The sequence below is a fragment of the Fringilla coelebs genome (genome assembly GCF_963513975.1).
Source record: "Fringilla coelebs genome assembly, chromosome: 1".
NCBI classification, from domain to species: Eukaryota; Metazoa; Chordata; class Aves; order Passeriformes; family Fringillidae; genus Fringilla; species Fringilla coelebs.
The window spans coordinates 112,605,537-112,618,717 of NC_140028.1; the positions used below are offsets into that span (position 1 = coordinate 112,605,537).

At 38.5% G+C, this 13,181-nt stretch overlaps 1 protein-coding gene across 2 annotated transcripts in view; it reads right to left on the reverse strand.

Moving 5' to 3' along the window:
- Positions 1–7,903: 7,903 nt before the first annotated feature.
- The window catches only part of RBMS3 (RNA binding motif single stranded interacting protein 3), a gene marked incomplete at its 3' end in the record, with an annotated part of 434,589 nt that continues 429,311 nt past the window's right edge, over positions 7,904–13,181 (reverse strand). Inside the window, exons 13-14 of one of the 2 annotated variants that reach the window (XM_084221492.1) lie at positions 12,729–12,856; positions 7,904–8,906 (exon numbers count right to left, since the gene is read on the reverse strand). In XM_084221492.1, coding sequence (XP_084077618.1) covers positions 8,900–8,906; positions 12,729–12,856 — 135 coding nt within the window. Of the gene's footprint in view, positions 8,907–12,724; positions 12,857–13,181 lie in introns of those variants that run through there. The other variant, XM_084221493.1, reaches the window with a different exon arrangement.

Here is a 13,181-nt window from a genome sequence, read left to right on the forward strand (position 1 = left end):
CTGGACTCCACTAAAGAGTATTTCATACAGGATTAACACCAGGCAGGAGTTGCTCTACCTGAGGAAGAGACCATCCTAGTCAGCTGCCGTGTGATGTAGCACAACTGTTAATAAGGAGGAAATGATTTCTGAGTGAAAAACATGGAGCTCAATCCCACAGGAATTATGTTCAAGGAGCTTACACAATTTTCAGTTGGCTGCGTGTCAATGGCTGAATTCCACAAAAGACAGAGAATGTACTGACTGGTAAAGAATGGTGAAATAAATCAAATAATAGGTGTAAATAATGGTTTCTATCTTTTTTTCACACAGTTCCATTTTTCAGCAGCATTTCCATGCAGCAGAACCCAGGCCCTCAGCTAGTCACACTATAAACATAAGCCCATTCAACTTTTAAAAACAGCTGCATCATTTTAACCGCATCGACTTTCAACTCCTCCATTCAAAGCAGTGCACATATCTAGTACATTATTTAGGTATAATTTATGCTCCTTCAAGTAAGTTCAGTGAGGTACCAGTGCAAAGCATCGGCTAAAAGTGAACACAGCTTTGGCAGAGGTCTATACATGTAAATTTTGAAAAGGAAGGGAGTGGTTTGGTCACAGGACCTTGCCAAAAAGTGGATTTTTTCAGGAACATTGTAACATTGGTAAACAAACCTTGATGACCGTGCATGTGTTTCCCCAAACTGACAGGCCCTGGTAGGGCTTCAGTGGAGGGATGTGCTGTGTCCTGCCTGTCGATGGGAGACATCCCACGCCCGCCTTGCGTGCAGCAGTGGGGAGCTGCAGCCTCCTGTCTGCATGTGCTGGGCAGCACCTTCCCCTCCAGGCAGGCTTGTTATCTGCCTGGCAGAAATCCTCCCACTGCCTGCAGCCTCAGGACCACTTCTGTTTGCCATTAATTAGCAGCGTGGCTGGTGCTGCCTTCGCCCAGTGCACGGTGCTCTGCTGAAGATCAGGATGAAACGAATGGGGCAGGGAGCTGAGGCACAGACAAAGGCCAAAGCAACTTTGCCAACAGTCAGATGGACACTTTGGTTTGAATCATGGCTTGCTTGGTGCTTTCAGTAACTTCTGCTGCAGTCCTGTCTGCTCCTGACCCTTTGCTTCTGTGGTTGCTGATCATTATTGGCACTCTGAGACCTTGGTCATAATGGGCAAACTCTGGTCATCCAAAATATTAAAATTAAAATTTATATAAACCTGCTAATGGTGGAATTGTCCTGAATTTATGCTATACCAGCTACTGATTTGTTTTCTCTCTTCCCCTCTACTTGAAATCTCAAGGAGTGACAATCAAAGGACATTGTTTTCTCCACATGGAAGTCATGGACATCCATTCCAGATGCAGACTACTGATAAAAACGCCTTTTGCCCTCTGGAACAAACATACCTCACACATAACAAAGCCCATTTGTCCTTACTCTTTAATTCTAAGGCTGAGACAGATACAATGATATAATTTGCCACTTAACCTTTTTTTTTTGGACACTGACAGTGGGGCCAGGAGGATGAGAAGATAAAACCTTCTTACCTGAACTTCTGTGGAAGCTGATGCAAACTCCCCTGAAACTGGTTCCATGTGCACACAGAGAGCCAACTGACAGACAATAAAACCAAAACCACTAATGCCACAGTTGTTAGCAAATTCATTTGAGTAGAGCTTGAAGTGGTATAATACTGGAAATGGAGCAGTCCTGGCAGGGACAAAGATGGACTTGACCCCAGAACATCAGCTATAAACCACCTTTGCACCGTCTGTGTTAGTGGAACACAGTGTCCCACTTTCTGCTGATCTCCCCAGCCTCCTCAGCCACCACTCAGAGCTCCAGGCAGGCTGCAGCTTCAGCCTCCTGCCTTCCTCCTTTTCTCACCATCATCATGGCCAGCAGTAATGCACATTTCAGTACAGCTGCGCTTGAAAAAAACCCTCTCAACTCTCAACTGCTTCCCCACCTTATTCCTCTAAGGATTTCTTTGCTCTTTCCTGATTAGGCTGAGGGAATTAGAAGCTCACTGATGTGTATTTCATTGGGCAAAACAAAGAGAAAAGAAAGAGTGCAGGCAATCCCACAAAACATGTATAAGGCTGAAGGAGACAGGCAGGTAGAAAGGAGCACTCAGTGATTCCCAGCCTGTGAACAAAGCCACTTCCTTCAGCTGGGGAGGAGACTGGAGCTGGACCCTTCCACCCCATCCTCACCTTTGCCACAGAAACTGCCTGGTGGGAAGAAATGCACGTGGCAACAAGAGAGCTGCTGAGCGAAGCAGCCACGGGGAATGCACCAAAGACCTCGTTCCCTGTGAGATATGGCTGAGGAGGTAATTTACTTTCCACCTTCCTTTCAAGATGAAGTATGGCTCACTCTACCACTGCTTAGGCTGTACTTATTCCACAAATAAAGATTTTCTGTCTTCCATGTGGCAACTTTTGCCCTGAAGTCACTCTTTAAAATAAACCTCAGAAGCAGAGGCAATGTTCTTCTAGCAGGTGCACAGCTGAGAGCCTGGACAGCAGACAGCCAGCAGCAATGTACACTCAGTCCTGGTGTGGGAAACACTTCCTCCTGGATATCACCCCCTAGCACGTGGGTGGCCGTGCTGCTGGCAGGGCAGCAGAGCTGTCCTGTTTCTCTGATTCCTCCCTTCTATTTGGTGAAGATGCAGACTTTGCTGCAAAGCCTTTTTGCTCCCTCTGTGCTCAGCCACAAGAGTCACAGCCATGGGAAGCCTCTCCACAAAGGTGCCACAAGAACACAGAGTCACCCAGCTCTTTTCTTTCTTTATTTTTTTATTGAAAGCTTCATCAAAGAAAACAGAAGTTTAAACCTAACATCCACTGATCTACAGAAAGCCCCAGGAGTGGGAAAATGGCAGCTATTTAGGACTGTGTTACAAATGGAAAACATAAAAAAAAAAATCATAGCAGTACAGATCTTTCAGAGACATTCTGAGACATCAGCACACAGATGCCCATATAAATAAGATTCATAATTTAAATGTATCACAGAGGTTCTGTATTCTACATTTTGGCTGCAGTGAAGTCTGTAAGGGCTGTAAAGAACCTCTGACCCATTTTTGTGATGCATCTTTTCTCGATAGGAAGTTCATCTGCTTTCAAAGCTGCTTTGATTTTTCTTACAGATAGAATCTATTCATTCTCCTTTAAAAAGGAAAACAATTAAAAATTCCTAAATGAATTCTGTACACTTCCTGATTTTACATAAAATTGTTTTGCCTCAAAAAGATAGTAGAATTTTCTTCCACTCTGGAATACATCATATTTAATAATACTTCAATTACATAAACATCATGTTCTCTTCTTTAGGCTGTATTTTTGGGCTTTTAAAAATATAACTGACTGTAAATTTCACCAAATTCATAAAATTATTATCCAAGAGAAAGACACTTAAAGGCAGAAAATTAACGTTGGGCAGGTACTCTTTTAAGGACAACAGATCCAGATCTTGGAAGGTGCTTACACCTTGCAGGCTTTGGACCTACAAGGAAAAATGGATTTGTGAACCTGTCAAAGGCTGACATTTTCCACTTCATTACACATTTTTATTAAGGTGAAAGAACTCAGCTGTCACTGTTGGGGAATTAAGAGTTGAACTGAACAACTTCAACAAACACAAGAATTTTTTCTTATCATGGAAACCTGAACCAGCTCTGGGATTCATTTCTTTTACAGCTTTACTCTCATAATTTTCTGTTCAATTTCAACAAAGAGCATGTTAATAAAGGGGAGAAGAAAGGGTCTCTTCTGCCTGCTTTGAGGCACAAAGGTGAATAAATCTCTGGGGTACATACAGAGCTCTAGCCTATTTGGGTGACAGGAGCAAGATAGAAAAAGTTGGTGCTCTTTTTGAGAGGAAAGTAACTCTCTTTACTCTGCATCTTTGCTGCTTGATGAGATTCTAGAAATCTGCTCCCCTGAAGAGGAGGAGAAATCTGCTGCTCACTCAGCCCTCCTTCTGAGAAAGTGTGCGTGCATGACTGTGGGTATGGGCCGTAGAAACGAAAGGAATCCTCGTTACTAGAGTCAATTGTCATTAAACAGAAAGGACCAATGCACCAAATGTCAGCAGTTTTGTTGTTTTCTGTTTGGCATTTCCATCACACCGTGCCTGTTTTCTTGGATCACGTGGGCTACCGAGAAAGACCAGGAAAATCCCCTACCCTAGGGCACTTCTTTTATATCCAGACCAATTTCATGTTAAATAAAGTTTTGAAAGGAAATGTTGACCACGCGTGTATCAAACATTACTATCTTCAACTACCACATTTGGTCTCATCACTAAAAATGGATTGATTCTTTACTTTAAGCACATTATCACTCTTTAGCATGACTCTTGCTATAGGTGGAGTTAAGTGAGTCTGCCTAAACCTGTTTTGCTCATGTCAACCTCAGCATTAAAATGAAGTGGCATGAGGAGCACCATCAAGCTTAAAACCATGAAGCATGGCAATTTTTTAAACACTTAGGATCAGTCTCAATCTTCAGTACCATAAACAACATAATATAGATCCAAATACTATGACATATTAAAAATAAACTTTATTACAATGCAGGCTTCCTCAAATTTGCTGAGTTTTGGTACACATACATACATAAATAATACCCTTCATTTGATTTTTACTCGAGTAAAAATCCATTCGAATGCTACAGTCCAATTGCCCGTTGAAAGTTTAAGCCCTCACTTCTCTAATGACCAGCCTTTATCTTCCACGTTTGGGCATGCATCCATAGCAGAAGATGATACAATGTGATGCAATTGCTCTCAGATATGCCTCATTCTGCATTACGGTGGATATCTTGACCAACACAACCAAGGCAGTCTCTTGGTAAACAGAACTACACAAGTAAGCACAGGCTAAGGACATTTCAAGAGTCTGTTTCACCAGAAGGCAAAAAGAGGACATTCACAACTTGAGGCCTGACTGTCACAGGTGAAAAGTGCTTACAAAACCAGCAGTAGAGCCAGATAGGAAGAAGAGTCCCTCTGCAATCTCAGCGGGAACAGTGAGATTTTTTCAGTGCCCTGATCTACACTCGGGTCAGCACCTGCAAATATAACACTCTCTTCAGTTCCACCGTGTCTTTTTTTCTTTTTCCCCTCAATGTTACGTGACAAGCCCAGGTATTCAGAATTTTCTAGCCATAATTCATAGTTTTCTGACACCCCTTTTGTATTTATCTTTTACGGTAAAAAAAAAATTACCAAACCTGAACATCCAGATTTGATTATTTACAAGAATTCAGGTGTGATGGAAAATACGTACGCAGTTCAGTTTATGGATTTGACATTACTTCTAGACCTCTGGGCCAGGCACCATTGCCTTAGACATCTAGAGTTGCTTCTGCAATCTTTCAGGAACTCTCCTGATATTTAAAGCTAATTTGGCAACAAAGACAAAGATATTGACTTTACAAATTCAGGTCTTCAAAAAAAAAAAAAAAAAAGGAAACCAGAAACTAAACAGAGCATAACTATAAACCTTCAAACCATATTAGCCAGAACAAACATAAAGAAAACCAGTTTAAGATTTCAGAGGCCATCAAGTGACAACACCCATGCAGCAAGTGTGCTGCTATTTCACTCTTCACTTTAATCTCATTTTTAACTTTTAGAAATGAGTTACAACTTTCTGAGCATTTTTTAAGTTCCAAATAAGCTTTTTTCTTACCTTATGATCTATGACTGTTTATAATCAAGGCTCACAGTGTTTACAATTCATAGATTTCAAGTACCAGTTCACTGACTTTTTGGGATCACTAAGATGATGAATTGTATTTAAGGGGTCCATTTTCTTTCCTCTTCTTCTTCCTCTACTTCTTTGCTTTGTTTCTTTTGATTTCAAACACCATTGAACATTATAGCATGGAAAAGAAAGGGAACAATTCTAATACAGAATGCACTTGAAACACTTTAAAGTGACAGGCACTGTGATATCATGTTGCCTGCCTGGCTTAATAAAAAACACTGAGATTGTTTAACTTTGCTGAAAAAAATAAGAAAAATGTTTCTGAATGTATAAATAAAGCAGCAGAGTTCTGAATAGAAACAAGAAGGTACCTCAGCATATTCATCAGCCACATGGTAGCTACCTTGTAGCCTCATTGTTGATAGTAAATGAGACTTTTTGTGTGTCACATTAGAACTAACACAGAAACAAATGTCTTTATTTCATATTTAACTGACTTGTGCCTGGGGTTATCTCCATTGTACAAATAATTCCGAGAGAGACAGAAAGAGAGTATGTGTAGAAAGGAAGAAAATAAGGCTAGATTGATTTTTTCCCTCATATGCCCTCTAAAGAAAGAGGGAACCTTTATCCAAGGACAAAATTCAAGTGCCCCTCTCAAAAAGCGACAAGTAATGAGACAGCACATGAAACAGAAAGAGAGGTTTGGAGTTTGTTTCTGAATTAAAAACATGTTGTGGATGATGTTGTTCTTTTACTTTGGCATCATCTGGTTTTCAGAAGTGTTGAATATCAACAACTGCTTTGGGGGAAGCAGAAGTTTTGTCACTTCTGAAAATCAGGCCCTCTTCCTATGGTGAAGAACGACGTGAACTCCCATTTCTCTCTTTTCTATGTTGCATACCTAGCAGCAGTTACTTGGGAAACCCCCTCCCCCCTCCCATTATGTTAAAAAATACGATCTTGTTTTATCAATTTAAAAAAATAATTGTGTTCTTTTCCCCAAAAAGTCAGGTTAGGGAAACACAGACCTCTTTTTAAGATTGGGCAGCTGAATCAGATTGATCCAATACATGTTTCAATTTTCCTTATTTTTAATGGATACCCTGTCTCTAATCCACCACAGTAAATGTGATGAGCCTTCCCCTCTCTTCTGGATGGAGGAAAGTTTAAAAATGTTTGGTTTAATATTTACACATAGATATGTGTGTATGTATGTATGTATATATGGAAATGCTGCTTCACTTCTGCCTCCTTAAGGAAAAAAATCATCTTTTGACTTCCTTCTCACCTTTTTCATTTGTCTGTTTGGAAGAAGTAAGGGCCATAATCAAGATTTCTGTATGGAAAATAATTGTCATTCCTAAAACAGGTTTTGGTGGATGAAATTTAATTTTTTTTGTTTTTGCCTGATCATACTAATTAGTGATTGTCAGCCAACATATTAAGACAACAGAAATCATAGCAGAGAAGAACAATTTTTAACTTCCCGCCTGCATGACAATACGACAAAATTTTCAAAATTTCTGCTTGACTGGGAAAGCTAAAATGAGAACAAATATCAAATTTGCTTTCTCTTATATCTACCTGGCAACTCAAATGTAACACTGAGAAATAAATGCACAATTAAGGTGGCTATGCATGCTGGACGATGACAAAGACTGAGGTGAAGAAATGAATTGGTATGTTAGAATTCAGAAGGAAGACTGTTGTTTCATTAGAAATACCAAAGATCAGGTAATTAAAGAGAAAAATTCCCCAAAATTAAAGCCTGCCTGAACAGATTAGTTGGTAGCCCAATCCCCCTTGCTTTGGAATGTTCTCCAAAGCACATCATCAAAAACCTGGACAGCTTCTGATACCAACTATTCTGAAATTTCCACTATAAACTTATGCAGTATGTAAAACACCAGTGGAAGATAGTTTAAACAAACAAGAAAGTAAGAACTGGTCCGGCCATGTAGGTCAAATAAAGATTAAAAAAAAAGAAAAAAACCCTCTATCTTCTGGACTGCGTTAGGGTGTCACTTCATCTTTGGTATAAAATAGGCCATCCATAGGCTGCATTTGTTCACAACTAGGAAAGACTACAGAAATTGTCAACAATTTCTTCTATCTATTGCTTTTTTTGCACTTTTTTTGACCATAAGCTCCTATCTACTTAAGTTTTCTTAATGCTCTTAAGCTAGGTTTTTGCAATGTGACAAGCAAAGCGGACTAAAAACTTCTTAAAGCTCATAAAAAAGACTGCAGATAAAAAGCACTAATGCTTTTGCTAGCGATCACGCTTTGTAAATAAAAAAATCTGCATTCTGCAAGAAAAAAACCCTGCATTCTCTATAATGCAGCAAGTTTTTTTCTCAATTCAATAACTTTACTGTAAAATGCTTTAGCCTTCTAGATTTTTTTCTGTCAACACTTAAGACAAAGTTCATAAAAGTCCCAGCATTTTTCCAATCCTTTCAGTTGCCACAGTTCCTTTTATCATCAACTTTTCTTCAAAAGAAGAAAATCATTTTCTTTTAAACTGTACAGTTTATTTTTTGTTCACCCCAAAAACTCAGTCTATTAAACTTCTGCACCAGCACCGGTGTGAGCAGTTTCAATTCATTCTCGGGTTTTCTAACAAGACGTTGACAGCTTGCCTTGAGAGCCTTTGACGTCCTTAAAATTAAGGCAATTAAGATTCAAGATAAACCTTACCTAAACATTTCTTTTAAAAAAACCCAAAAAACAAAAAAATCAAAAAATACTCTAGGTTAAAACAAGAAGAAAAAGAAAATGAGAGAAAAAGAGTAGCTTAATTTTTGAGGAAGACAATTGGTTTTCATCGCAACTTGCTCCCTCTTGACATCATCAGTTTTTCTGTTTAAAAAAAAAAAAAATCTAGCTACACCTCCAGGTAAATTCTGAATTCAAATGTTCGTCCAGATGAAATGTCAACCCAGCATTTTTCCTCTGGGTTTTTCCTCTAGTTGAAAAAAAAAAAAAATAGCAAAAATAAAATTGTCAGACTACATGACGGAACCATTTGCACAGCACATAAAAACACTGTTTTGTTTTCGTTGGGAAAGGTAGAAAAAAAAAAGCATTCATTTGACGCCTGTGCAAACTGGAAGCCAACTTCTTGTTCAGTGAAGTTTCTCCATTCAAGGCAAAGATTTCAGACCGACATTCTTCAGTCCTGTTTATTGTCTGTAAAAACAATTGAATTAAAGTGGTCATTAAGTCAAAACAACTTTGAAACAGCCTCCTCTCCTTTTTTTTCCACCCAATTCCCTTTAAAAGTAATCCAAGCTAAACTAACTTTGCAGCTGCTTAAATATGATACCACGACTAAGCTGAAAATAGTCAGGCAAAAATAGGGAACTCCTACTTTGGGGACATTAACACATCCTCAGCAGATGAATTTACTCTTTGAATGCTAGGCATTAATAGGCAGTCTAACTACACTGAAATGAGATGAATACATGGCTTAACACTGTGCAAATCTTTCACAGGTAATTCAGTAAGAGGGTGAATATTTTCGTAATAATACGTGCCACTATTTATTTTGAGTATTAATAATAAAATGAAAGATAAAATTACAATAAAAGAATGCAACCAATTTGCTAGAAAGAACACATTTTCTGATGGCAAGAACAATTACACTGTGGAGCAGTCTGCTTAATGAGCCAGTTAAGGCTAACTTAGCAGAAACCTTCAAAGCAATATTAATTAGAAAAATATATATTTTTCTATCATATAGGGTAATATCCTCCTAAATTTAGCACGGAGAATAAGGAAAATGATCAATCTTTTTCTTACAGAAGATACCTCTCATTTTGTGTTTTTGATGTTTCATGCTACTTAAAGATATGTCACATCTAGCTTATTTGAAAAAGACTGTATGAGATCTTAAAGAGAGACCCAGAACCTACATAAAAATTCTATTCTATGTCTAGGGCTATCTGTAAGGGTCAGCTGTTGCTTTTCCCAGAGTCTTTAGAGCTTACATGGAAAAAATCCTTTCCTGACCAAAGTTCAACACAAGAAAGTCCAGCACCTTTTCTTTCTCAAACATTAATGCATTTGCCTAGCATAGTTTAAAATAAATTTTAAAATTAGGAGTTAAATTTGAAGAACGTCGATAACCTAACATTTGCCACAGAACTTTTTGTCTCGGTGTGTAAACACAGAACTATAATTTTAAATATTAAATTTGCCAAAGGGCTTTTTCATTGCATGACACCTGAAAATTAATATTTTGAAAGTTAAGAACAGATTTACGTGGAATGCAACAATTAACTATTGTCTTCAGGTTTTCTATGCATAATTTCTGGTAGGACTACTCAAGCTGGAAGCTCACCTCCTGAGATTTTACTGCCCCTATGGGTTGAGTGGTCGCCACACGTGTGAAAGTCCAATATCACCAACACAGCACTCGCCCTCTAATCTAACCTGGCATTGAGTTTGCCTACAAAAGGCTCCAGAAAAAGAGATTTCTTTCCACATTTAAAATCAGAGTATGTTGTCCAACAGAGTTTACCTTGGAGGTAAGAGAATATACTTTTTGGGGGCAAGGATATGCATTGATCTCCACTTCATAGTCTTCATGCTTTTATGTGCAAAATTAAATATTTACAAGGAAAAAGGGAGTAGGACCTAAAATAATTAAGGCAATTTCCTCATAAAGTAGATTCCTCTGCTCAGAATCAAGGGCTTTTTTTATCTACACAATATGTAGCCAGGTTTTTGCCATGAAGTTACCATTTCTGAACTCTGTGGGTGGGATCCTCAAGTACAGCATTCAGCATATTAAATAAAAGAACACGTATGCTGATTAAAAAGTGGAACTTAAATTCCAAGTTTCATGGTTTATTTTTACTTACAAAGAGAGTACAGAGTCCTTATACCACCCAGTTCATTCTTAGTACATTTTCTCTCCTTCGTTGCCTGCAATTTCACGATTGTTGCAAAGAAAATAAATGTAAGGAAATATACCATTATAACTTTTCTCCTGATTGATCAGCTCCCATGAAATAATTTTATATAGGCTGCCTGTTCCTTTGCCTATATCTGACAAAGTCATTGTCCAGTCATGTTAATCACTTTCTTATATCTCACATTGACAATCACCGTTTTATATCTGGCATGATGGTTGTTATTGATAAATGTGCCCTTTGAAAAGCAGAGTAATAAACTAATATTTTAATTATAAAACAAATTCACTTGGTTTTATATTAACGGTTACTGGAATATTTTGTCAGAAGTTAATTTTTAAAGACAGAGATTGTGTATATTTTGGTTTGTTTCTACAGCTTCCCACACTGCATTTCTGCCTGCAACTGGCAGATATAAATAGAGGGCCAATTTCAGACTAAAAAAAATACTGAAATAAGCACAATAAAAAAATCTGTGGTGGATCTGCCTGTCTGATTAAAAAAGAAAGAAAGTCCTCTGAATATAAATGCCAGTGCCATTACAAGTATATTCATCGCTGCAAAAAGGCTGTAGCTGACAAGGAAAGATGAGGGATCTCATTTTCAGGGAATTCACCACATGAGCAAGAAACACAGCATCCATTTCAATAAAGAATTGCAATGTAGTTTTCTCCTATGCTGGAAAAATGCCAGAATCTGCAGCTCACAGCTACCTTATGAGGGCCTCTAGACCTCAGTCCTTTTTCTTTGAGATGTAAGAGAAAGGGAACACAGAAATCATCAGATCCAAATGCTACAGAACACACTCATTAAAACAAGTCAACAGGATGGTACAGACACATATTTCTCTCTTTGCCTTTTATGTGCTGTAAGTATTTTGCAATCATTTATTTATAGGTGCTAGAGAGACTGGCAGCTAGAAAGGATGAGCATACATAGTCTGTGTCTCCAATTGGGTAGCTTGTGATTGATTGTTTTTGCAATATGTACATAAAGATATAGACATGACAATAAATAGTCTTCTCTTTTATTGTGGTCAAAACCACATAAATCTGAAACCATTTGATACTCATATGGTAGACAAATAAATTCATCTTTCACTTCCAGAGGTCAAAAATGAAGTAAAGCAATTGACAAATTGTTATAATTCTAATCTTTTCTATACCAGCTCGTATCTGATGCTGGTGAGTACAGAGTCATGATGCATTGACTGACATATCTATTGTATTTCTTGTCTGGCTATTTCTCTACTTTCTTCCCCAAGATAAAACATGTATAATTCTATTTTCAAAGTGATGCTGGTGTTCAATATACATGTATTAATGAAAGACTGGATTTGTGCTTCTTCCTAGAATCTGTCCAACATTTATCAGTCCCAGTGAGTATCCTGTCAATATGAAACCTTCCCTTTGTTAAGATTTTTATTGTAGCAAAGAGAAGTTGTGTTTGAAGAGATTATCCTGAAGATGAAGGGACTCTTTAGAAGTTCTAAATACAGCTGTCAGTTTATAAAGTTTGAACTTTCCAAGGTATTCCGTGGGAAGTAAACAAAGGGAGCAGAAGAATGGAGACATTGAACAGTGCTTCTACCCATCTCCTTCTTATCCCTCTTCTTCCATTTCCAGGTTCTGCCTGTTCTGTATCTGCATGGAGGTTTTGCACAATCCCAAATACCAAACCGGGGTAATTTATACTGCTTCATTAACTACACTTTCAGACAGAAACCTTTACGTGTGCCAATGCGTGCTGTGCCAATATTTTCACCACTGCAAAATTTAAGCCCTTTTTAACCTCTGATGCCAGATGCTGCTTTAGCCCAGCATGATGATTGTTAACACAGTTGTTGAGATCCTTCTGAGCCCAGAAACGCAGCAGATAGTTAGAGAGCATATCACTATGGGCAGGAGCTCAAGGACATTTTGCCAAATTGAGGACGTCAGCCAAAACCTTTTGCTAATTACACTGCTATAGATCCAGAATTCATCAGAACTTAACAAAGCTATTCAGAATTTATATTTCTGAAAGAGGGAGTCAAATTTGGCCTGCTATAATCAAGAAGCAAACCCTTCTGACTCCAAAGCCTATGCCTACTTACTTAGACTGTTGGTAAGAATATGCAGGCGCGTGTTCACTGGATGTTTCCACTGTCATCTGTTGCTGTTGACCACTGGCTTCCTGTGATGAAGATGCTACTGTTTGTGGAGAAGTATCAGCAACAACACCCTAGGGAATCAAATGAGAACAGGAAAAACTTACTAATTTTGCTCATGGCAGTGAATTACGTACAAGAGCTCAGCACCAGCTCACCGTTCACACATTTCTCTAGAGATCGAGAGAGTTTGAGGCAGCAGAACCACATGCTAACACAACAAACTCCATCAGTTTTAGAAAGCTAATTCAGCAAGAAGAAGCTTTCTCAGCCTACCAGTACTACTTTGCTCTCACAGGTTGCAGTGAAAAACACCCTCCTCAAGGGCAGTTCCCTGCCCATTCAAAGCTAGAGGGAAATCTTCTGATTCTGGTGGATTCTGGGTTTTACTTCTTGGCT